This window comes from Dufourea novaeangliae, unplaced genomic scaffold, assembly GCF_001272555.1.
Source record: "Dufourea novaeangliae isolate 0120121106 unplaced genomic scaffold, ASM127255v1 scaffold228, whole genome shotgun sequence".
NCBI lineage: Eukaryota > Metazoa > Arthropoda > Insecta > Hymenoptera > Halictidae > Dufourea > Dufourea novaeangliae.
In genome coordinates, this window is record NW_015374150.1 from 2,681,892 (window position 1) to 2,707,781 (window position 25,890).

At 46.1% G+C, this 25,890-nt stretch overlaps 2 protein-coding genes across 7 annotated transcripts in view; one reads left to right on the top strand and one right to left on the bottom strand.

Moving 5' to 3' along the window:
- The window catches only part of LOC107191604 (protein bric-a-brac 2), a 29,604-nt gene extending 13,654 nt beyond the window's left edge, over nt 1–15,950 (bottom strand). For both annotated transcript variants that reach the window (XM_015580673.1, XM_015580672.1), the window contains exons 1-3: nt 15,880–15,950; nt 4,173–4,317; nt 3,887–4,051 (exon numbers count right to left, since the gene is read on the bottom strand). In XM_015580673.1, coding sequence (XP_015436159.1) covers nt 3,887–4,051; nt 4,173–4,317; nt 15,880–15,887 — 318 coding nt within the window. In that variant the 5' untranslated portion in view covers nt 15,888–15,950. The remainder of the gene's footprint in view (nt 1–3,886; nt 4,052–4,172; nt 4,318–15,879) is intronic.
- A 1,086-nt stretch (nt 15,951–17,036) lies between these two features.
- LOC107191649 (longitudinals lacking protein, isoforms A/B/D/L) overlaps nt 17,037–25,890 on the top strand; it is a 118,917-nt gene continuing 110,063 nt past the window's right edge. For 3 of the 5 annotated variants that reach the window (XM_015580742.1, XM_015580739.1, XM_015580740.1), the window contains exons 1-6: nt 17,037–17,161; nt 19,760–19,946; nt 20,896–21,281; nt 21,367–21,610; nt 21,877–22,054; nt 24,058–24,198. In XM_015580742.1, coding sequence (XP_015436228.1) covers nt 19,770–19,946; nt 20,896–21,281; nt 21,367–21,610; nt 21,877–22,054; nt 24,058–24,198 — 1,126 coding nt within the window. In that variant the 5' untranslated portion in view covers nt 17,037–17,161; nt 19,760–19,769. Of the gene's footprint in view, nt 17,162–18,109; nt 18,252–19,759; nt 19,947–20,895; nt 21,282–21,366; nt 21,611–21,876; nt 22,055–24,057; nt 24,199–25,890 lie in introns of those variants that run through there. The other 2 variants (XM_015580741.1, XM_015580738.1) reach the window with 2 other exon arrangements.

The following is a 25,890-nucleotide window of genomic DNA, read 5'->3' on the forward strand; positions in this document are numbered from 1 at the left end:
GAATGGCTTCCTGACCGGGGCACAGAAAGCGGTACAGTCGTGAAAGCAACGTTTCAAATTTTTACGATCTGGTAACGTAGGTACTACAGGGACGTTTAAAGTCCCAGACAGCTCGTAAAGAATCCATTCTAATTCGCCAGCTTCTACCACATCTTTTACTTTCATCGTTCGCTAAGTCACTCTCGTTCAACGAATCCCCACTACATCCCTGTATTAACGTCGATCTATTTTATATTACAGACTCCTCTCTGTGCCCTAGAAAATCTTCCTCACAAAAAAATAACCACGGTGTATGAACTCCCGGCAGAATAGACTGTCCACTGGTAATGGACGTGCAAAAGCAGATCAACCGATCGAATCGTTGAATACACTATTACCAAATCCAATCCTTCTCCCCGTGTATTCTCTGCGTTCGGTATATTGGCAGGATTCGATTAATTGTTGTTTAATCGCTATTTAGAAAGCCCATTTCTAGTCCCGGTTATTGATTCGATCTCTAGGTTAAAACCGTACAGAGAGGTGAACTGTCTCCTCGCAGCACACAACCACTTGTATCGATTATCTCTCTCGTCTGTTGTGTCGTCGTCGTCGTCGTGTGTACTGCCAATATGCGGCAGGTACCTACAGGTTCGGGGGAATTAAATTGCATTGTAAATCCCCGCCCCCCGTATCGATACGACGCACCATTTACTCTTTATCGCCGATGTTTTCTGATGGCCGACCGTTTAGCGTTCCCTTGATTTTACACGTGGTCACGATCGAATTTCATGAAATTACCGCGAAAACTTCGTGGATTCGGACGGCGAACAGATACCGGTCTACTTGCGTGCCTTGGTTCCACGATCGCTCTACCGGCGACCGCGTTTTCTCTCTCACTCACTCGCGAACTACTCGAAGAAAGGAGATACCGATCGAGAACGAGGTCAGTAGAGAATACTATCCTTATCCCGTGCGCCAGTGCTCGGATGTTCCTTGCCGGCCAGTACAATTGATAAAGGACTGCATTCTTCGTCTCGTTCTACCCCCTCGCCCTTCTACTAGCCTTTTAGCACACGATTGAGCTGTTAATTTCGGATCAACAGAACCGTCTGGAAAGTTCACGGTATAAAAGATTTTTCTTGACTGACTCGACACATCGGGTCAGAATACTCTCGGAGCATCATCGGAGACGTCCAAGCGACACACGAACGTGGGCTATGACCGTGAATATACGTTCGAGCAACGTAAGTGCCTCCACTATTGATGCACATGAGCGATATGTGTTTTCTCCGTACGTCGTCGTCGTCTCTTGACTCTCGTGTCAAGGACAACGAGTCGAAGGACCGCGTGTCAGGCTCCTATCTATAGGCTTTTCTCCGAAAATGAAACGTAAAACATTTCTCGGACATAGAGTGGCGGAACGATGCTACGCGGGTTCTTCTTTAGGCACCTTTGGGGCCCTGTCTAGAAGTTTTCATTTTACCATCGTTGTGGTGCTTGTCGATCAGGGGATATAGCCTAAACTATTACCCGCGGCGATAATGGTAAATGGTCGAGGGAATTCTGCGCGGCCGCCGAAGAAACTAGAAAGATTTCATTCGAAAGAAATCGCCGCGCAAGTTCACGCTCTCCGGGGCCCGGGCTCTGAATTATGTCCGAAGCGAATGCTGGCAGGCGAGATACGAAACTCTGAACGAAGAGCACCAATCAGGGGCGTGAGCATCGTTGCGTGCCAACACGTTTTGCTTCACGGAGCGGGGCAAAAGGGAGGTAAAAAATGGCAAAATAACGAAACTCGAAGCATCGCCGCCCCGGCCTCTCGCTCCGTGGTGGTTCTCTGGCCTGGCATATTTTCGCGCCGGGCAAGGGGTCGAAAGACGATGACACGGGTTTTAGCCCGGTGAATATTTCATCGATCTGATCCGGTTTTTTGATGAAATAGTGGCTTCGAGCCTTTATAGACTTTCTGCGGGTCTTGTGACCAGAAAAGCGAAACTGGATTATCAGTGGGCAGAAAACAAAAATAGAAAAGAAGAGAATCATGATTCACATTCACATTGAGTATGTACGGTTTGCGAAATCGAAGATGGATAAATATGTAATTGGTTAAAGGGTAAATGTTGTCGTTGAATTTTATAGAGAACAAGACAAGTTTCGTGAGTTCGGTGAATGTATTGGAATCGATAGCCAAGGTGATAATGGTTGAGTGCCACTGCACGCGGGCAGGGTACATAGTAGTAGTAGCTTGATTGCCGGACAATGGAATCTAACGAGACGGGGTTGAAGACTGTCTTATTGATCTCGCGAAAGTGGAAAGCATAATAATGGTAGTGTCCATTCATGATTTAGTAAAACATGCATGGGTTTCGTGCCGATACTATTTAAACGATCTGATGTCTAGTCCCCGCTATTTGAGAGTCGATCAGCTTTAGTTCGTATATAATTCAAAGAAATTGAACGAATAATCATGGTTATAGCCATCTAAAAACTACTTTACCACGCTAGAAATGAAAATTCTTTCTGAAAACGTTAAGTATTAATTTCGATCGAAAAATAAAATTCTACGTGTTGTTTGAAGGAAAGAGATGTCCACGTGCGCCGCAGAGCACGTTAGATTATTCTCCAATGCAGAGACACGTACTATCCAATTAATAGTAGGCTTAAATTTGGCTCGTACTCAAAACACAGTACACCGTGCAGGTTCGTCGTCCGACGTTGTACGATTCAAATAGCCGGCCCGAGCCATGTCAGAAAAGTGCAGCGGTGCACGAGCGCATACTAACGTATTCCAAGTGCTTCAGTAAACTAATGTTAATGAATATCTACCACTATTCCGTGTGACCTTTCGAAAATAAATTTTATTCAATGAAGAATTTTTTGTACTACGGGTCGTCACTTTTTCGACAATTTCGTTAGTTTTACTTTACAAACGAAACTCGTTGTCGTCGTTTCTTTGATCTCTATCCAAGCACTGAAGCGAAATTACGATCGTTTTTTTTTTTCGAATGTTAAAATGAGTTTGAAAACGCGAGCTGTTCACGGATGGTGGTTCGGAGACTGGTCACGAAACGAGGACTCTCTCGGTGAACCGTGGTATCGCGATTGAAAATTAAACTTACGCGAAAGGGAAAGTGGACATTTGAAACGCGCACGATTCCTTCAGTCACCGAGTGCACCGTTATTTATAGCGAGCACCGAAGGGAATCGAGAACAAGGAAGGAGAATATAAAGAGGAAAGGGAGGATCGCGCGCATTATATGAGTGAGAGCTGGCTGGGAGAGACTCTGGGTGATTCCCCCCGTTTACATGAGAACCCATAGCGCCATCTGGAAGAACGAGGGAATCTGTAGTACCATCGAACGACCTCGTGTCGGTAAAGCAGAGAACCGTCGACTGATAAAATAGAAAACTGTGTTCCACGGAATCCGTCTAGGGGATCTGCTCGAACGGAAGGAAGAGAAAGTTAACGGTTAACTTCCGACGGATTTGCAGGGATGCACACGTGCGCGCTTGACCGGGAGAGCGGGGAATCCCTGCTGTCGGTAAAAGTGTTCAAGCGGATCGGCTTGCGATCGATGCGAGGCGAACGGGGCGAAACAATGCGCAACGAAGAGAAAGTCTGGATCGTCTTGCACCTATCCGTATTCGCTTCTCACTTTGCAAATGCATTTCAAAGACGAGATAACGCGTTGTCGGTCTATTCGTTCAAGACATACCAAATATCGCTACAATCCGATTTAATTAACACAACCCGATACACTCTGAATTATTGCGAACAATCCCCAATCTCAAGTCGAGTCCCAATTCCAAATCCCCCGAAATTCGATTTCCTAACTGAGAACATCGTGCACTAACAAATAATACCACACACGATTTTTAGAATGCAGTATTTGTCAGTTTCTCTTACCTGAAGTTCGGCTTGCGAGACGTCGATCTCACCCCTGTAGACGAACTCTATGATGAACTTGAGATCATTGAAACAGACATCCTGTGGCATGATGATCGTCGGGTGTTTGCAGGGATTCGAGAGTAGTAGTTTTTGAAAATAGGAACTGCACGCTGACAATACCACCTGCGCGAAACAAATGATGTTTTGGTGAAGAATAAATCAAGACCTGAGAGGGTCCAGAGATCGTGGAAAGACTCGAAATTACCGTCTTATTGTTGGTACTTGTATATTTAAGTTTGCTCACCTTGTGTGCTTTCAATGAGGCCTCGTTACATGCCAGTGTGACGTCCACGAACGCTTCGGTTTGTAAAAGTTGATGGAAAACGGACGTCATGTTCGACTGGTAGTTGTTCCAGCGCAGGCAGTAGTGCTGCCCGGCCATGCCGCCGCTACAACACAAAAACACCAGATCCGTTCTGTTACGTTCCGTTTTCTCCTCTGTCCCTTCTTTCTCTCTCTCTTCCTACATTCCGTCTAAAAGTCATCGAAGACACTTCGTCCCACATCCCACCCACCCTTGCACACACACACGCACGAAAGCACGCATACACACAGACAACACATAACCCAGACCATTCCTCAGTGCCCTTCCGCCTTCAAGATCGATCCGCAAAGCGGAACAGTACCTGTAGTGCACGCCCCAATAACGATTTGTCTCCATGAAATATTCTTTAGTTTTCTCGGTTTCCGTCACAGTTACGACGAGGATATATCGGTGACGTTTGCACGAAAAGAAAAAAGAGGAGGGCAAGGCGTAGGGAGATAAGATGTACAGACCGAGTTGAAGATAGAGTGAAGGTAGAGGATGGGCAAGGTAACCGAAGGATAAGAAAAATCGTAGATAGATCACGAAAGATAGAATGGAAAAGGTGTAGTAGTTCCACGGAAACAGACTGGGGTAGCACACAATCGGTCCCTTCCGGTCTGATCGAAATTAAAGAGAAAAAGAAAGGAAAACAAAAAAAGAAAAAACACTTTCGCGGTTTCAATCGAAGCCGACAAACGTTAACGATGATCGACGACCGACACAAACTCTCTCTTCCTTCGAGTTTCGCGATAAGAGGGGCCCGCGCGAACGACGTTCGACCGTGGTTGTTCCGCGGAAAAGAAAGAAAAACGGACGAAGGAGAAAGAGCAATGATCCGATGGGCCTCCGTATTATTCGTGACCGGAAGCCGTTAATTTTTGCCGGTGATCCACAATCGAAAACCGGGCGTTCTCGTGTATAGAGTATCGGCGCGAATCGAGACCGCAAAAGTAATACGAAGAGGTTCCGGGGCGTTGGTCTTGTCTCGGTGTAACATTCACCTGTTCCGTGGACCCGTGTGCTTTATCTGCCTCTATCTATGTGACTCTTCATACGGCCCGTTCCGCGTTATCTATCCGTAGGAACACGTACGTTTATCAGTTGCTTAGACGTGCGCGCCGATAACGTGAAAACTTTAAGCTCTTCGTGCGTGTCTCTTGTCTTGTTTCGTTTCGCATCGTTTCCAACTTCGTTCCGGATTCCTTCTTGCCTTCCCCACGGCTACCCAGTATTTCACTTCGATATACCATTTTACTGGCCTGGTATCGATAAAAGATGATGCACAACACAGGCTGACGACGGAACGTCAATCGAACTGTGTATCAACCGGAAAAACAGAAAATAATGACCAAAAGGTGACAGACCGCGACTCGCCCTTTGTTTGTTCAACACAATCTCCGATTATTTAACGAATCGGTTCCCACCGCGATGCAAACGTTACTTCCCGTGTTACATATTTCTACAAGTAATCGTCCACGCGTGGATACGTCAGTTATCGGGAATTATCGGGAACTGCCCCGTCCAAAGGTTCCTATATACTATGTGGCACGGGTCTTCTCGCAGGTAGCGGCGCTGGGTAATAAGCGAGCGCGCACCTGGTGATGCACTTACCTGTCGGTTTTTACCTGCTATTCGGTTAACCAGGTTTCACACGCGCGCGCGCGCGAGCCCCCTCGTATTCTCCTCCCGATACAGGAGTCGAAAAACGCCTATTCGATACAACATACACGTCGCGAGTACGTGCATCGATATCAAGAAATTGGGTTAACCGGGTACACCGCTTCGAGGGGAACTGATAATACGCCGATAACAAACGAAGAATGGCGACGAATCGACGATAATCGATCAATTTTACTCTTTTCCTTGTACACGACGGCGGCAAATATAAGAGACGTGGATCCTACGATGCGCTTTTAAACGAAACTAAACTCTACACTTTTACTAGTATCCATTCTGGATGGAAGCTTTTCCTCGGTTCAAGCGTGTTCGTTCCTTTTGATGTTTTACGTGAAATTACGACGATTTCGATTTCTCCAGAAGTGTGATCGGGTGAATCGAAGACCGATTAAAAACGGAGCACGGAGTTCAGGGAAAAGCAGGTGTTCGTAACGTGGACAGTCGTGAATACGGATGGAGAACGAGTGACTGCATGCAGTCGTGTTGCGTTGCTAAAGTGACCGGCCACTGCCTGCCGATACATCAGAACGAATCGCGATCTTCCGTGCAAATGAAACGCGAATCGCTGTGATCGATTTTGCCCGGTTGCTATCGTCCCAGCCCGATCGAATCGATCGAGATACGCTTTCACGAACGGTCGGATCTTTCGCCGCGTACACACCGCCGATCTCTTCCACGGTTTTACGCGGGGTTTCTCTCGCGTTATATAGACATCCTTTAACGATTTTCCCGGGATACTTTCACTGATATCAACAACCGACCCGAGTGTAATCTCTATTGGCGGTTCTCGACGACGAACGGAAACAGGCGCGCGAATCAAACAGGGATATTGACGGCGGGTCGTATCAGTTCGGGGGACGCGAGAAGAATGAATGATTCGAAAGACCCGCCGTCGCCGTCGCCACGCTCGCCACGATGGAACGCGAAAAATGTAAAACAGTTGACCGCGAAAGAATGGGGTTACTATAAACTACTTTGCAAGATAATGCTTGGCTACCACGACGATGTAACGGTCTTAACAAACAAAAACGAAAATAAAAGCGGGGGGGGGGGGATTGAACGTTGTACACGTATGAATCGATAACTGTAGGAAGGGGATACGTCCAAAGCATTTATAATTTTCAGGAGACGAAAATTTTTAGGGGCTATTTTCTAGATGTATCTCGTTTATGCAATAAACGAAAGTTATTCACGTCCATAAGTCACTGGATAACGTATAGGGTAGATGTTTCGATTACAGTAAACCCTCGATGAGTGATCGAAGGCTCTTCAGCACTGAACATTAAATATTTCGTAAACAAATGGCCATATGTAGCTTCAGAATTCAAGATCTATCACTGTGCTGAACTTCGTTAAAAAGTCAGCGTTACACCTGAAGACCTCTCCTCCTCAGTGCCAAGTATCCTCCGAACACTCATCGAGTATTTACTGTATCCCCTTTCTGCAGTTGCCGATTCACATATACAACCTATTTTTTCACTTACACGTTTGAAATTCGTCGGTCCTCGGAGATCGTCGATACGCGTGGGCGAAATGAAGGAATCGCGCGTATATACTATAATCGACGAGCGTAAACGATCGGATTCGGCTTTACCGACGAGTAATCAGCCAGGAAAATAACGTATAGTATCGACGTGTAACGTTCATCCCTCGAAAGCCGCGTTTCGCGCTTTCTTTCGCGGCCTCGAAGAAGGACACTGCGTTGGTCTCTCCCTTTCAGAGAATCCTCCCCTTCCTTTCCCCACCGATCTTCCCTTCCACGATTCATCTCAATTTTTCTTCGAGCTTTTTGTGTCCAATTTCACCTCGCCTCCCTCGGATCCCATTCCTCTTTCTTTTTCCCCGTCTGTCTCTCTGCCATTCGCGGAGTAGACGACGACGACGACGACGAAGCGCTGGCCTCCCCCTCTTCGTTCTACCCCCGTATATCGTTCAAGTTCCATCTCCTTCTTTTCTTCTCCACCAGTCTTCACCTCCTTGTCTACTCCGGTCGTTTCATCGTTTCTTTCTCGACCACCCTCCCCTCGTGTCCTTCCCTCACTCGCTCTCCCTCTTTCTCTGGCCATTCCCTCTTCCTCCGCGCGTTGGCTCCATTTACTCGTTCCCTCGATTCCCTCCCCGCACTACACACCGGCGAAGACGCTATTTTCTCGTGGCCCCTTTTCTTCTACGGTCTCCTCCGCCACCCTTCTCTCTTTTTCTCCTCCTCTCATCTCTCTCTCCGCTGCTGGTCTCTCCATCCACCGTGTCTCTCTCTCTCTCTCTCCTCTTCTTTCCTCCATGCTCATCTCTCTGGCCTGAGCCGTTCTTTCGCTCGATGGGAAGCTTGGCTCACCCTCTTCTCTCTTTCTCCTCCTCTTCCTCTCCCTATACTACTACACTGGGGCTTGGCGTTTCCTTCTCTCCGCTCTCCTGGACCGGTGGCGGGCGCGCGTTTTACGTTTTTCCAACGTTATCGACGTTCTTCCTCGCGGGCTCTTCCCGGACTTTTTCCTTTCGTCGTACCTACCCGTCCTCGAGACGACGACCAACCAGCTCTTTCTCCGGGAAAACGTAAGCGGAAACGACTTCTTCCCCTCTCTACCCTCCACCCAAGTCTACGTTCGCTCCCGCTCGCTGCTTCCATCATCCCAGGATCTCTTTTCCTCCCCCACCTTCAACTCCCCTCTTCCCCTCTTCACGGTTTTCCCAGGGAACACTGAAATCTTCCAGAACAGTTTTCCACCGATTCCCTTCCATGTTCGTTTTTCTTCCGCGTAGATGCGGATGATAAAACGCGGGACTAATAAAATTTGCATCGCTACTGGCGACCCGGAGGACTTTGCATAAAACACCGTCGAAGAGCCGCACGACCTTTGCCTTCGTATCGCACTGTGACTTCGGAAGACTTCATCCATTTCCACTTTTTGAAGTGGAATCGAGCACCGATGATTTGTCTCCTCGTCGACCGGGAAAGTATAATTCACCTGGCTGAATTCTTTATCGTACCGTTGTTATACCGCTAATTACGATGCCTCTGGGTGAAGTTTCCACCATTTTTCTTTTTCGACCCGTGGTTGATATCTACCAGGAAACGAGGACCTCGGATAGTTCCCGTTGTTTGCCCAGAAAACTTTGGTAACACCGATTCTTCACGATGAAACGATCCATGGACTGGGCAAGCATCACGATATTTTAATTCACAAGCACGGGAATAAACCTTCTTGAACTTTTCATCGGTTCTTCGTTCGACTGACAGTAATCGAAGCTCCATAGCAATTAATAATAATTATCTCGTATTCCGATCGGATTACTTCATGCAATGTATCGGGTTCAGGGTTGTGTTCCCGTCTATTTTTATTCGAGAATGAAAGACCGAACAAGAGCGAGTTGCATTAAACAAAGTGTACGGCTCCGAGGGATTGGAGAGAACGGTAAAGAAGAGGAATAATACAGCAGCACGTGGTGTTCGTTCGGATTCGTATCCACGGAGTTTATACTAGCTCTTCGTCATTCACAGACGAACGTGTTTCAATGATATTCTTCCATTGATTGTCTGCACGCGTTCCGTCATCGAAACAACGTCTCGACAATCGATCTACGGCAACGCATCGACGTTTCTTCCTGTTTCATCCTTTTTTCATCTGTATCCCGCGAGATTCAGAGTAATCGATAACTCTCTACGCTGTCGAGAGAGACAGAGAGAGGGAAAGAACGAGTGGCAAACGGTGGTACGGTTCTACGGACGAAACGGGTAGGTAAAGAGGATCGATGTATAACGGGACTCGATATTGTACCGCCCACAAGGATCGAATTTTGAGCCGTGACGGGATCTAAGCCTACAGTCTATAAGAAAATCGTTTGTAGGTTCCTATTCACTGAGACGAACGAAAAAGCTCGGCGAGTCTTTCGGTTCCTACGAACAGGAAGACAAATGGACACGGACAGAAAACGCATAATATCGATAGGAAAAAAAGAAAGGGGAGCAACAATAATAAAAAAAAAATTGACACGTACAAAGAGAACAACAATAAACGATGGTCAACAAGTCCGTGGCAAGTCCTAATTTCCGTCCAGTCTGTACCGTAAGGCATAACAGTACCGCATTCCGAATGCCCTTCGTTTCTTCGTTTCTCTCCGTTCACCTTTTCCCGAGAGAACCGGGCTCTCTCGGCCTCTCACCTGTTCCCCTTCGCCGTACCACTTTGGAGAGCCGTGGTACGTCGTATATGTAGAGACTGTGGTCTCCGGCTTCGTTCTTTCCTTGCTACCTTTTACCTCCCGCCATTTCCCTCCGGGACTGTTCTCTGTCCAGTTGTTTTCGAAAGGGAACGGAAAGGAGTGGAGAAGGAACCGGTGAGCCCGGCGGGGCGGGAAGGGAGGGGGAAGGAGATCGGACCCGGAAACGCCAATTTCACTGGAACCGGGGCGGAGAGGCGGAGAGGAACCGTACACGTGGAGACGGCAAGAAAGGAGAAAGGAAAGACTACGGTCTACACCAGTAGTAATACTTGCGCGCTTTCGATAGTCCTGTTATTGATCTTTCTTTTGACCAACGGCAAAAAGAGTACTCGATGTGGTCCCGGCTTGGATCGTTACTAAAAGTGACTGGGAATATATCGTAACCGTTAATTGCACGATCCAACTATTAAACGATAGATAAACCATATCATTACAACATTCGAATAGAAACTCGATAACACGTTAGATATATCCCGGTCTAGCATCCTGCGAACCAGCCATGCTTCTCTGTACTCTATTCTTACGGAGCAAGGATAAACGAGGGTTGAAAACCACCCCCGAGATCCACGTGATCGGGGTTGCGTCCCTTCGGAGGGTGCAACGTAAGAGGGTGACGTGGACTTGCCCAAGGTCGCACGTGGCTTGCCTAGAGGGATATTTTTTTTCTTTCTCTCTCTCTGTGTGTGTGTGTGTGTGTGTATAGTATCGAGGGTGTAGAATTTTTGTTCTGCCGTTCTCATCCGGTTACAGGGCCATCGACGAAACAGCATCGATATATACTACCCCGTCGACGAAATAAACTTTCCACCCCGCGTGTGTGCTTCATTCCACGCTGGGGCGGACGAACGCACACGATTTCTTTACGAGTTGCGCCGGATAACTTCAATATAACGAGTCGTATCCCCGCGTAGAATCTCCGAATTCGAATCGTTATTCCCGCCCCGTCTTCTCCTTTAATACTCGTTCTTTCTGGTAACAGTAGTTCCTGCCTGGTCGAGGTAAAAGGAGCCCCACCGAACGTTCCATTTCTGCGAGGAAAGAGGGAAAGGAGCCAGCGAGGAAGAGAGGATGCGCGCAGAAGTAGTCGACCGAACGGAAGCAACGGGGAAGAAGGGAGCCGGAGAAAGGGTGAAGAGAGAGAGAGAGGGTGGCGAACGACGGATAAGAGAGTCTCTTTGTGTGCCCGTGTACAACGGAGGGATGAAAGCGGAGGATGAAAAAGCCGGGGGACAGATGGCCCTTTCAGACAATGAGAAACTCCGGAGATAAGGGGAATGCGAGCGAGAATCTAAGGGGAGGAAAGGGGTGGAGTGGGGGAGGGGGGAGAGAAAGAGCAGCGGGGAAAAGATCGACGAGAGAAAGAAGAGGAGACGAGGCTGCTTTTTTGAGACGCCAACGACGAGATAGAGAGGGGCATAATGAACGACGTGGGCAAGGGATAGCGAGAATGGCGATGGCGAAAGTAGAAAAGAGATGAAAAAAGAAAAAAAGAAAGAAAGAGACCGAAGGAGAAGGAGGAAAGACGGAAAACGGGTGAGTCAGACCCGGAATGGACTCTACGGACGATCTTTGGAACGCGATTAATGATCGTGCCATATGTTACCGTACCGTATGATCACGATCCAATTGTTTCGAGGGACCGTTCCAAAATTGCGAGATATTCTTCGAAAATCGAAACTACAGTTGTCGACTGAATGTAACATCGAATAAAGATAAATCAGTAGGTAACAACATACTGTCACGATTTTAATTATAGATTCTAAGCAGAATTCAACGTTTGCACGCGCGACACGCTGACTACCCACTTTTTTTTTATCGTCTATCATCCACCTTTCTCCTTTTACCAGCACCCGGGATCCTGTGACATTCTTTAAAAATATTATTTAAACACGCGTTTCCTCTTGTGTCGTTTAACAAAAAGAAAATATCACTTTCATCGCTTCTTGGAGGTATACACACATACATCCAGCGCGCACGTATTCGCGCTAAAGCATTATCCGCGGGAATTACCATCGATTCAAATGTGGAGATGGTTTTTACGCGAGGCGAGCGAGAGAGAAAAAAAAAGTACGAGAAAATCGACCAACAATGTTCTCTCCCTCTCTTTTTCTCCCCACAGGGCCCATCGGGTGTGTTCCTACGCTCGCCGTCTGTCTTTCTCTTTCCTCTCTTTTCCCCTCTCTTCTTGGTCGTATTAAAGAAACAGGATGTGCGGAGCGGGACGAGGAACGAGGAAGGAGGAAGGAGAGTAGGGAGAGAAAGGCAAGAGGGTTGCCAGCGGAAAAGAGCGCGGCTCGAGGGAGTGTAAAGGAGGGAGGAGGAGGGGGAGGGGGCACGAAGGCGAAGCAGGAGACGACGGTAACGACGACGACGACGACGATGAACGAGCAAGCGGAGGAGGTAGTGGAGAAGAAGGAAAAGGAGGTGGAGGCGGTGGCGGCGGCGGTGTAGGTGGCGGCGGGGGTGGAAGCGGAGGTGGTGGTGACGAAGAAGACGGGTCGAGGAACGGGGAGCAACCGGGGAAGGAGGCAGAACGGAGAAGGAAAAGGCCAGACCGAGGCACAGATCGAAACCCAAGAAAGAAAGAGGAGAGAGAGAGAGAAAGGTTAGGGTGTGTAGACAGGATGCTACGGGGGAAGTCAAGAGAGAGGGTGAAGGAGGTGGAACGACGGCCGGTAGGACCAGGGGGGAAGTGGCCGAAGGGAAGGCGAAGCAAGAGAAATTTCTTGCCTTCGTGCTCCTTCCACGCTGCTTCTTCCGTTGTGTTTCACGGTCCATTTTTATCTTTTGCTTTTCACGGTGCGCCGCGGCGCGATACGTGTTCTCGCGGGCGTAACGGAAGACGACGGGGAAAGGGAAACCGAGAGCTGAACGGAGTACGGTAAGGAAAGAAGAGAACCCAGCCTGGTCGGCCGGGGCTATGCGGCTCCGGTTTGTGTTCTTCTCTCTGCGTGAGTCAGAGAGACCACGGGGCATCGGGGAGAAGATAGAAACCGAAAAAGAGGTATAGGAGCGACGGAAGAAAAAGACGACGGAGAGATAGAAGAGACCGAGGAAGAACGAGAAAAAAGGGAGACGAACAAACTCCGTGGAGAACGGCAAGCCGAAAACGGGGACAAAGAGAAAATGACAAAGGCGAGGGAGAGGGCCCGTTCGATTCGATTGGAAAGGCAGGCAGAGAGGCCTCTTTCCTTTTACCAGCGTTTTCTCCGTATTATGCTCCGTACTTTCCGTTGTTCCTATGCGCGCGCGCGCGCGCGTTCGCCGAGTTACATACACAGAAACGGGCGCGCGAGAGAGGACAGTTGCTCAGTCGCGCACTCGACCCTGTCCGTTCTCTCTCCTCTCGTAGACGCGTGTATATGTATGGTGCCGTGGATATAGCCTATCTAGAGAAATATACATTCACCCGAGTTCTCTTTCTTTTCTGTCTTCCTTTGCGCCCATTACCTTTCATTCCCTCTTGTTTCCCGTCTCTTTTCCTAGTACTTGTACGCGATGTTCTCTATTTCCCTCCCATCCCTCCTCCCCCGCTGCTACTGCGTCGTCTCTCTTCTACCACCTCAATTACTATACGAGGTTTCACGTTATGTGGCTCTATGCTTTTGCGGCGAGAGGGCAGCTTTATACGTGGGTGAACGGGAAAATGTCTTTTGAAACCTTTCTAGGTCGCTCTCGATCGCCCCACTGTCAGTCATATACACGCGATTCCGCGCTCCCGGGCTCTCGAGAAAATCGTCGATCGCATCGCGGTTTTCTTTTAAGGATCATCCAACAGATGGGATTACAATTAAAAACGTCCCTGTTCTCCCTGTTTTGACTGTTCAATCTCTAAACAGGTTGCCCTGATGATGTCGTTTGACAGAGAATTGCCTCTATACCACGAATTGACATATCTACTATCGGTTCGTAACCTCTTATCATTCTCGCCCCATGTTTGTTCTTGAACGTTCAACTGTCCCTGATTCGAATGTTTTCTCATTTGGAATACCTCCTATATAATTTTGCTGACCGAAAATGAGATGAAAAAAGTAACGATTTCTTTCTTCTGAAACGTGTTTGAGACAATGTTATATTGATAGTTAAAGGATGATTCAAAGGTTTTTATCTATCTTGCAGCCGGTCGTCCTCCGGAACTCGATCCTTGAGTCATTCTAAGAAAAAAGTAGGAAGAGAGAGAGAGAGAGAAGCGGAGACGATGGAAGGGATCGAGAGCGTGGTAAAGAGAGGGAGAACTAGAGAAGCGAAGAGAAAAGGTGCAGTTCTCTTGATGGTTACGAACGCGGCGGCAAGGCCGAGAGAAGGAACAGTAAAATTGTGGAGAATGTGTACGCGCCATCAGGGTGGCCTAGATTCAGTCAAGACCTGCTTTCTAGGCAGCATTTCTCTTTATCATCGGCACCGCGAGCACAATGTATAGGTAAACCGTTCGTTGCTGCCACGATCGCAGAGAAAATCTCAGGTGCACGAAACGTGCACATCGGTTCTTTAATAATACTTGTATCGATGATTTAACAAATACCATGCATTTATACTGAAAATTATATATCGCTCGTATAAAGCATCGTAAAATCGCGTCCTTTACTATTTATCTTGGGCAAGCATGCACTCGACCCTCGTCCTTTTCCCTTTCCCCGTTCCCCTTTTTCCCCGGACGCTCCCTGTATCAGTATCAGGAAAATTCTTTGAATAATCGATTGAATAAAAACTCGCTTTACTTGAACCATTTGCACATATATTTCGGAAAACATAATCGATGCTTCGCATATGAATTTCTATTATCCCAAATATAGCGAAACGAACGTCGTTGTGCGCTTTGACAGATGTGCGATAACCGATCTCCTACACGAGATATCCGTACACATTTTGCGAAGGAAAAAAAAATATGTTTGTCATGATAATAAAAAATCGTGGAAAAACCTTTATGAAAATGACCGTAGATCTTATTTGGTTTGTAAAAATGTTGAATCCATGTGGAACGAGAATGTATGCACTTGGGGTGTATCGTGTTATACGATTCGTTTGACACGATGAACTAAACGCGAAGAAAACAAGGTATATAACGACTGTGTTTTCCTTTGTGTTTGGCTGTATAATACGCGGCGCAAACATTAAATAAGTGTTTCCTGCGCATACGTAATCGTTGATTATTGGACAGTTATCGTGCACGTGACCTACCGTAATCGGCGACAGCGTTTCGAACGTGCACGCGGCAAGTGTTCCAAATCCTCATGGAGAAGCCACGAGGCGCGCGTGGAGGGACGTCGTTTAATTCGTCGCTTCGTACGACAGGTCGTTAAACGTCGTAGATCATTGTCACGCATACCTACGCGAGTAGTACGCACACGCGAGCTGACCAGCTGTGCCGAGATGTACACGGGAGGGGAACAGTCAAAAGTCAAAACAATACGCGACGCGAAATGTCACCAAACGGATGACAACATTTTCGATCCGGTTCAAAATTACCGAACGTTTCTAGTATTGACATTGTTTTCGATGATAGTGTAACTCCTTCGACGGAGATTTAAATAAAGGAATAGTTGTCAGTGCGACAAGGACGCGCGTGAACACGAAAATAACACGCGAGCGACAACCATAGAAACGTATAAACTTTTCCATTTGTCGTCTCGAACAAAAGGGCACTTAAGGATCACGAGATACGTATATACCGTGAACGACGTCGTCATCGTCGACGACGACGTAGATGAACCAACGATAAGCGTAAGAGAACTGTCGTTGCACTTACCTTACCATGACAACCTGACGCTCGAATCAAATCACCACCGGTGCAAAAGTTTGACCGATTCTTGGCAACTCTGTGCCAAGGTCTGCGGTAGACACTCACTTTTGCTGTAGTTTATGACACTTCGGTGCAGTAGAGAGGCACGCACGAAAACAACGACGACGCTTCACGGATGATTCTCACGGAAACGCGTATTCACGCGATGACACACGGGACAATTGTCAGTCGTCGCGTAAAGCACGTACCCGCGCTGACGACTGGCAGCTGTCACTCTCTCGGTTTGCCCGTGAAAACGTCACGGCACGAAGTGGCGTAGCGAATGTGGCGAATCACGGAGAGAGACGGACAAGGGGGAAGGAGAAGGAGAAAGAGAAAGACATAAATGCACACTAGGGGGCACCGTGATGGCGGCGGACGGCCCGTGTTCCGTTGCGGACGGTGGCGCAAAGCGATTAAGCGATTTTGTTGTGGACCCCGATTCTTCCCTTCGTCGGCTCTCTCTTCCCGGCTTTCCACTTCTCCCGCGCCGCCTTTCGCCTCTCCCGCTTGTCGCTACGGCTGCGCTACGCGGTAACGCGCCCCTCAACGGAAATCTGCCTTCTTCCCCACTACCAACTCAGGAACCCCTACCATCCACGAATTGCCATGATGTTAGACCGGCAAAAATCAGGATTGTATCAACTTTATATCGTATTACAGCTTGCCAACTTCTTGCCATTAAAAATGTCTAATTTAAAAGTAAAAACACACTGATCGTCATACCGTAGAATACCTATCGACGTTCCAGAGAATGTTGTTTAGGTTGAATTTTACAGTTATGTTGCATACTATGGTAAAAGTACGATGATATTCGATTCATTTATTTCGGATATCCATATATGAGTCATATCGTGATTAGTATGATATTGATTCATCGTAGATAAGAGATTTCAAGTAATGGTTTCACTAGACCCGTTCGTATTTGTAGTAATGTGCCGCGCAAAGATAGTCACTAGGTTCTGAATCTCTCTCGACGACCCTGCACTAGACGGCCGTTCTCTTTGCCCCACTATTCGTACCTCCATGCGCAGAAGATCGATTTGAATTTTCTGCGCCGCGTCTCCCCTCAAGGGGCACACTGTTTCTGTGCATCCCGGTGTCCCCTCGCAGAGCGGGTCGATCGTTAACGCGTAGCACCACGGCCATTGTGTAAAAAGAAGCCACGGCGCCCGGATAGTGCACGCTGAGGACGGGACGGTGTAGTTTTTCCAAGTTTTCCTCTTGTGATATTAGAGTGCCAATATAGGTGAGTACTTCACGTTTATGTACAGTAAGCTATAGTCCTAGGTGTTATCTTTTTGGATTACGTAGTTTCTTTGACATCGCGAAAACCCTGTGGAAAATCAGGTCGCCTCGCTTTGCCAACAGTGATACGGTTTTGTCAATCTAAAAGCGTGATCTCGTGAGATAGTATGACTTAACAGTCTTCGAAAGTTTGTGAGAGTCGCGATTCGAACGAATCAGACGCTTTTTAAAATAGAATAGTTCGCATTTTCCGAGCTTTTTTGGGGAGTTTTCGCCATTTTGCCTTGGCCAAGTCCGCAGAGTCGGCCATTACGTACGCGTGCCAGGTTGCGGTCCAGGGCCGGTTAATGACGTTCAGACGCTTTGTACTTTTTGCTTATTAATTGACTTATTTCAACTTACATGTCTACGCACACAGCAATGTTAATTATTCTCTCGTTGTTATAATACATGAAATGTCCTAACAATATATACCTACTATACATTATGTATGTATATTAGTACAGTATATTATTTGTAAATTTTTTACAAATTCGTAGGATATTCTGCTATCGTTGTTTTGCACGATGCAAACATAGTTGCACATATTTTTTTTTAATCATTACTGTCCATGAGCCCAGTATATTTATCTTTTCTATTGATTCTGTTACGGTGTCATCAACTCGTCTGTTCTGCAAGTACTTTTTTCGTCATTAAATATAGTATTTCATTATTATTATGTTAACCTAAATATTACAAGTGCATTAATATCTCGGTGATAACGTACAATTTCTAATGAAAACATAAAAGTTCGCGTTTTATCTGTTAGCGTCCTCTAGTTGCAATTTCTAATCACGGCGAGATGATCATAGCTTTTGGGAGTAGAGCGCATGCTCGATAGTTTCCTTCGTTTTTTCTTCTCTCGTGCCCTCTTCCGGGGAAGCCTGCGCTCTCTGACGGTCGGCGTACGGGCAAGCTAGCAGGCGTTGCGCTACGCCATTGTTGAAAAGGGCAGCGCTCGAGGCGCACGCCGAGCTTGGACGCTTACGCAGTTTTTCACTTTTCATCGATCCTGTTGCTGTGATATTAGATTGTTTTATACCCCATATTAGGTGAGTGTTACAATACGTAGATAGTTATTCGTAGAATTCGCGATTTCACGTCGAAACTCTTAAGAAAATCCCGGAAAATCTTAAGGTGGGGTGACATGGCGCGGGCGGATCCTCCATATACATTTGAGAAAACACCAGCTTGGTTTTGATAACGTGCGAGCGAAAATATCCCGATGGAGTAAGCGTTTGCGATTTTCATGTGTTTGTCCAGACGATACTTCAACGGGAAATTTTAGTATCAGTGATAAATTCTCGATCGATATACTTTTCCTTGCGAGCTTTTCTTCTATCGCCATTTTGTCCGGGCGCGACCTCGCGGACGGCCATATTGCGATCCACGTCTCCTCTCCTCTCTCGTGGTTTCCGGGGGCGGTGCGAGGAAAGTGCATTGTTCTTTTTCGCCGGTCGGTAGATGCGATTGGAAAAATTATCTTTCGCTAACTTGTTTTCGTTTCGCACACGTTGCTCGGCGCCATCTGACGTAACGTTCAATTCCAGATAACAATATAAATAGATTACGCAATCGCGCGTAAGCAGTGAACGCTCTTCACTTTATTTCGTATTAATCGTTACACAGTTACACTTATATTATAGTCGCTCCCCCACCCACGCCTGAAACTTACGCGTTGCGCATGTGAGGCGAGTAATCGATTTTCCATTTTATTGTGCGTCAATGATGTAAACCTCGATGACGTAAACTGTATTACAGTTCGCCCTGTTCGATGAACCTAACATGGTTTTCTCAATCCTTTTTGGTATATACGGTTTGATTACCTTAATTTTTTCTTGTGTATCTATACGATGCAGCGCGCTTGGTCACAGTTATACTTTATATCAAAGTTAATAGGTTAATAACTTTAAACTTGTATTTTAATTACACGCTTTTAAAATTAATATAGTCACGTCGTAATTCATATAGCATTCGGAATTACGCTTGTTTAGGTCCGTTAAAGTATCAATAAGAAAAATTTGATTTATATAGACATGGGATTCAAATGGTTGCTTTTAGTTATGCAAATTTCATTTTTCGTGACAAAAATTTTTCCACAATTCGGTATCATAGTTGGGTACCGGAGAATCCAGCAGACGCCCCTGAATTCCAGGGCCTCGAGTTAGTGCGCAAGTCAAGCGCGCAGCTCGGGCGCAGCTGCGCATGCGTGATGCTTGCGCGTCCTCCTGCATCATCCCCACCAAGTCGTCCATTACCGTTATGAGGACACGCACAAAGGAAAAGGCCAGAAGACTGATTCGACCGACGCGCTTGCATCGTACGGCCATTTTGGAAGCTTCGGTGCTTCCTTGCGGAGCTTTCGCCGTGGTTGCTTATTGATCGCGAATCTAAATTAAATTTTCAAGTTCTGCTGTGTACTTTCGAATCATCCGCCTCGATGTACGCGTTAATCGTCCGCAAGAGAGTTAGATAGCATTAGACACGGTCGATATTGAACGACAAGCGGGGTCTTTCGTACTCGTTGTTCATCGCCACGGGTCCTTTTCTGATTGTTCAGGAACGCAAACATGGAATCGGACGACCAGCAGTTTTGTTTGAGGTGGAACAACCACCAGTCTACGCTAATTCAAAATTTCGACACACTTCTCGAAAGCGGGACGCTGGTCGACTGCACCCTGGCGGCGGAGGGGAAATACTTAAAGGCCCACAAAGTAGTTCTCTCCGCGTGCAGTCCCTATTTTGAGGTAAGTTCATTTTTTTATGTTCTTATAATTATATTCTCCTTCCAATTTTCCTTGTTGATCGTATATTGCTTTAATATGCCAATCTTGGGATTAGGGTGTCGAGGGTATTGTTTAGATATAAAAATTCTCTAATACACAACAAATTTGAATTTATATGTAGTATTCAAAGTAAAACAGAAATAAATATGAAAGTGAAAAGAGATATATAGAGCTTTTATTTTTGGTATCTGTTCATTTTGTTCAATTGGCTAAGCATAGTTATGGATCTGTAACAAGTACTGGAATTGAAACTAGTGGAAAGGGGGAACCTGAAATTGAAACAAGATGGCTGCCCTTGTTGAACGTTGCCTGGGCAGAAGCCTGAGAGGCAGGGGGAATGAAAGCCCAAACCCCCTCCTGGTTCCTCGTGATCAATACAGAGAAAGCAAGATGGCTGCTTTCCAGGGCACTTGCCCTGGGATTTTACCCTGATGTGGGTGGGGGTGTTTGAAGAGGCAGTGCCTCATCCATTCGATCATGGAATTAAATTTATTAATAATACTTTACATTGAAAACTTAGCAAATATATCCTTCAGCTGGAACTTTCTTTTTTTTTTTTTTAAATATTACTATTGCATTGATATTTTAATATTAACTCGTTAGTTTATTCAGTTTAGTGTACAATTATGTCGAAAGACTACCGACTATTAACTCATTACTACTGATTGGTACGAAAATAATTTTAACGTTTAATAATAATTTAAACATTGAAACAATAACTTAAACATTACAAATAATTTTTGTATTGTACCAAGTCGCAATAGTTGGTGAATATTATTTGAAAATCGATCGAAAAACCAAAATCAGCATTAATGGGTTGAGATAGAAACTTGATGAACTTCAGAAGCTAAAATACTTCGACATTTTTGGAAAGATGCTGTAGGTTTACATGTATAAACTTTTATTGTAGGGCCTCCTCAGCGAGCATTACGACAAACACCCTGTCTTTATACTCAAGGACGTCAAATTTAAAGAATTGAAAGCTATGATGGACTACATGTACAGGGGAGAAGTAAATATCTCCCAAGACCAATTGGCAGCACTTCTCAAAGCCGCTGAGTCTCTACAAATTAAGGGTCTCTCGGAAAGTAAAACGGGTGGTAGCAGTAAGACGGACTCTAGGCAACAAAAGGTCGTTCCACAAGCAACGGCGCCGTCGTTAGACATTCCACACGCGTCTTCCGGGCTAACGATAGAGAAAAATAAAGTTCCTAGGCAGGGTATGGCGCAAGGTTCCATAGGGGATCTGCCAGAAGACTCGGCCAGTCCCCAAGTACCTAAGGGTCTCTCCTCGAGGTAAGAAGAAAATACACATTGGGACAGATTTATGCCGTTTGTCGATTAGGATCGTCGAGATGTTTAGTTCGGAATTTTATTGCAGAGAGGGCTCTCAAAGTCCAACATCGAGGAAAAGAAAAAGGTTTAGAAGAAGAAGCGTTGGCGAAGATAATTCGATGGAGAATCACGAAGCCTCGAATTCCAGTGATATGCCCCAACAAATGGGTGTTCCTGCGCTTGGAATTGCTCCTGTCGCAGACGAGAAGACCCACACAGACCCCTCTGATTCACTTGGCAGGTCAGCGTTAATGACGCAGCTGACGAAACCCGCGGACGAAATGCTACAGGTAAATGCACCGAAAATCAATCTCGATTCAACAGTCTCGAACCAACGTATAATGGAGACTGCTGCTTCCTCTAGTGCTCTGTTTCTTTCGCTCGTTGGTAGAGTAAACGTCGTACTTTATCCTTCTATTTGGTTCCATTTTCATTTGATCTCATAGAGTGGAAACGGTGCGATACACTATCTTTTTTTCTTTCTGCATCAATTTCTACGATGTTTACTTTGTAATAGGCGACGAATTTACGTGTTAATAATTCCTTGTTTCTGTAGCTGCCACTCGAAAAGCCTGAGCCAAATGATAGCCTCATCGAGCCAAAGTCGGAATATCTAGAAGATCCAGAGGAGAGTGTCGAAGACCTGACGCTAGATGACGACATGAACGACTTGAATGACATTGAGGGCGACAGTAACAGAGCTGGACCGTCCCACGACCCCGCCCAACACCCCGGTAAGTTTGCACAGTTCCATTTCTTGAACAGTAATCTGTCGTTCGTAAAGTAGCGGAATACAGGGTACATATATTCGCGGATCATGCGCCCAGAGCGCGATAAATTCGAGCTTGCTGTACGCAAATTGTATATGACGTATACGGATACGATTGCAGTAGCGCAACACTTCCATCCAAAAGAAACCTTTGGATCGAAGCAGAGCTTTTTTAGCCTGGCATTTTGTGATACCGACAATGAGGAGATGATCGCGCTTTGCCTGGGCTTTCAATTTTGAACGTTCATTGATTTATACAGGAAATAAAAAGAAAAATGAAAAAAAAAGGGATTCGTTGAGAAACTAGTAGCTTTAGTCCCCGCAATCGTTTATTTGTTTGTTAAGTGTTAAAACGGGTCGTGCGATGATCGGCCGACACTAGTTTGGGTTTCCTCGTTGCAGGTGGGGGGGCGGGAGCGCGGTCTCGGTCGAGAGGGAATTGGGGTGGTGGTGGCGGCGGTGCCGTCTGGGCGTCCCATTTCCTCGAATGTAAAAAAGGGCCGAATACGAGGCGGCCACGCCCAGACGCTGACGTAGGCGCGTTGCTTAAATCGCTGGAGAACAAACATGGCAGAAAGTATAGTTTAGACTCGGTTAAAATGTCTTTGGAGGCAATATTACAGCAGGGCGTTAGCACCACTCAGGCGTCAGAGATGTACGGCATTAATCGCTCGACCCTGCAGTTCTATTTGAAAAAGTTGAACGTCAGCAGGAGGAGATGGAGACAACAGCCTAGTAACGTGATCCAGCCTAGGCAGGCTTAGGTGTGTGTGCACGCCCTGCTGAAAAGTAGTGCACGTAATTCGATGTGCAATGTTTCGAGATTCGCTGGCGAGAAAAAATGATGCCCATTAACCGATAAAATGAAAAAAATAAAAGTAAAATAACACGGCTCCTGTTCAGCTGGTACAGTTAGTACTTACTTTTTTTTTTTTGGTTCCCTCAAGGTCGAACATTTTACTTTTTGATACGATAGCGATTTGTGATCGTTGATAGTGTTTTTTTTTCTTTTGTCGTTTCATATGTGCTTCACGCCAATTGTGTTTCTATTTCGAATCGATAAGCAACTTTGGCGCGAAGCATTCTAACGGGCGTGTTGTCAGCTTCTTGCGAACAGGTCTGAACGAATTGCTCAGTAATTTTTTTAAACGGATAGTCTGTTCTTTATACTGCGTGCTCCGACGTATACAGGGTTTGAAGTTCAGTTTTTAACTTAGCATCGTAACGACAAAGTATATTTAATGTTAATTCTTGTTGATGATACGAGTCTATATATGTTCTTAAATTCTCTGTACGATATAGAGTAATACATTGTCCACAGTTGTATTACTTGTGTTCTGAATGAGCCGTTCACACGATATTTGCATCGAACTCCACCTTGCGAGTTCTCTTCACGTACGATCCCAGCGGTGGTGTACAGACGAAAAATAATCAGTATTATCTCTCTGTTCTAAGTGTTAAATGTAGAACGATCGTGATTTTAGGTAAAAATCATTCGAGTCACGTAAAGGTGTTTGTTCCGCGACGTATGTTTGTATGGATGTCGACCGTATGTACGGCTACGATTTAATAGGAATGTATGGTATTTCCGTGTTATATCTGCCAAAATATTATTCTTCGCGAAGTATAGCCGACCAGGGATGATCGATGCATTATGTACCTTATATAATATCAGGTTTCGTCGTATCTGTAAGCAAAAAAAAAATGTGTAACTTCCGATCGCGATATACCCTGTATTTCACTACTTCGAATTGTCCAGGGATCTGAAAAGATAATTTTCGTTCTTGTCTTGATCATGATTAACTCTGCGAATAAAGTATCACTACCCCCTTATTCCAAACCAAAAACAAAAGGCTTCTTGGACTTCTCATTTCGAGTATAACTCACTTTCACACACTCTCTTCGTCCTCCTGTTCTATCCCAGCAGAGAAGGTGTTACGAGTACGGTTTGTTTTCTTGTTTCATTAGCAGGTATAGGCGCGTGGCATGTTACCGGAGATCGAAGTAACGCGGGAGGAGTCGTGGGTTCGGTGGCGGGAGCTCCAGGAACGACAGACGAAGTCTTCCTTGCAGCCCAGGAGGCCGCCCAGGCCCACCGCGACTCGCAAGGTAGGCTCACCCGCACCATTTTTCATCAGCTCCTGCCCGCCGTAACAATAGGCACTCGACATTGGCGCAAGCTCATCGAAGCGATCACTTGAGACTCGGACGCATATCCAATTATGGAACACGATAGAGAACATTTCTTATCTAATGTAAAAGAGAACAAACACGAAAGAATGTGTTCAATTTAAGAAGCGAATACGGATTTTGAATCGTACGGAGAGGATGATACACAAAGTCTAAACGGGGAACAAAAATATGGCTTCTTAATTGTTACAGACACATTCTTCGATCGGTTTCCACAGAAAATACTTCTTTTGATATAAGCCATGAAGTGAGAAGTGCCCATTGCGCAGGCGCGACAGGACCTTATATTTTTCTTTCACTGTCGAATAACGTGGTTCAACCTAGATGCCGGTACATTCAAGAGTAGCACGGTCTCTGAAAGAGCTTTTCACTTTCTATGAAAACAGGGCATGTAGAGCTTTCTAAGTTCTCTTATCATATCTCTTTGTTTTCCTCTGTAGTTTTTGTTTATTTTTTCTATTTGTATCGCGATACCGTGCCGCGAGGTCGACGAGGGAGATTCGCCACGAGTTTGTAATCCGCCAGGTGTTGTGCATCGTTCTTTTTTTGCTCCGCCCCACACACCCCTCTTCTCTAAGTTGTCTCGCGTTGTTCATCGTCCTTCGGTATCTCGTTATCACGTCAACGGCGCGTGCGCGCGTTCCGAGAGATATCGATCCGTGGTCCGCGTCTCTGCAATTTTCCTCCCAGTTTTTCATTTCAATCGTGGCTCGTCTTTATCGTTGGCCTCGCGACGCGATATTGCGACCTCTCTCTCCTCTGCAAGGAAAAAGTCGACCGCCGCGGACGGACCCGAGCTGATCCGCCGCCGCGACCACCGACCAACGGAAACACGAGACGCATATTTTCCTCGTAATTTATCACGTACCGCGTAACAAGGGAAACTTGTAGCAAGCCTTTTGATCCCCCTACGCCCCTCACTGCCGGTGCATCGCGATCCTCTATTACGTTTACCGGAAACACGTAGGAACAACGAAGACAGATGGAGAGAGAGAGAGAAAAATAAGAAAGCTACGAAGTAATTTAGAACAATTAGTGTCTAAAAAAGAAAAAGGAAAACTAGCATTGTAGATCGTTCGTTGTCGCGACACGATGTTCCGTGGTAATTTGACATGCTAATTTTCAATTCGTCGCGAAGAGTAGCGGATAGATAAGCTCTTTTGGTAGAGAAGTAGTCGAGTTACAAAACGGGGAACACAAACGATTGTCGGTAGGCAGGTCTCTCAATGGTGGTCCTCTCCTCCCTTAAGAATTCGGTTTTATTCCCGTATCGGAATAAATTTAGGACGATTGACCCTTTGCACATCGATCGAACTGTAGGATCCGTTAGAGTCGAAGAATTTATACTACGTGATGTATATTTGTAAAGTGGCAGTCGAAAAACCAACCTTGAAATGTTAGGTGCTTGGAGTCTTGTACTACGCGCGGACCCACCAGAAAGGCTGTCTATGAACTTGATGCAGCATCGCCTTCGAAAAATTCAAAGTTCTGGAGCGAAAAGACACCCACAGAGAGCGTGCAGAGCCTGTAAAGTTCACGGGAAACGTAAGGATACATGTTACATGTGCGACCACTGCGGAGTACCCCTTTGCAAGAACCAGTGTTTTGAAC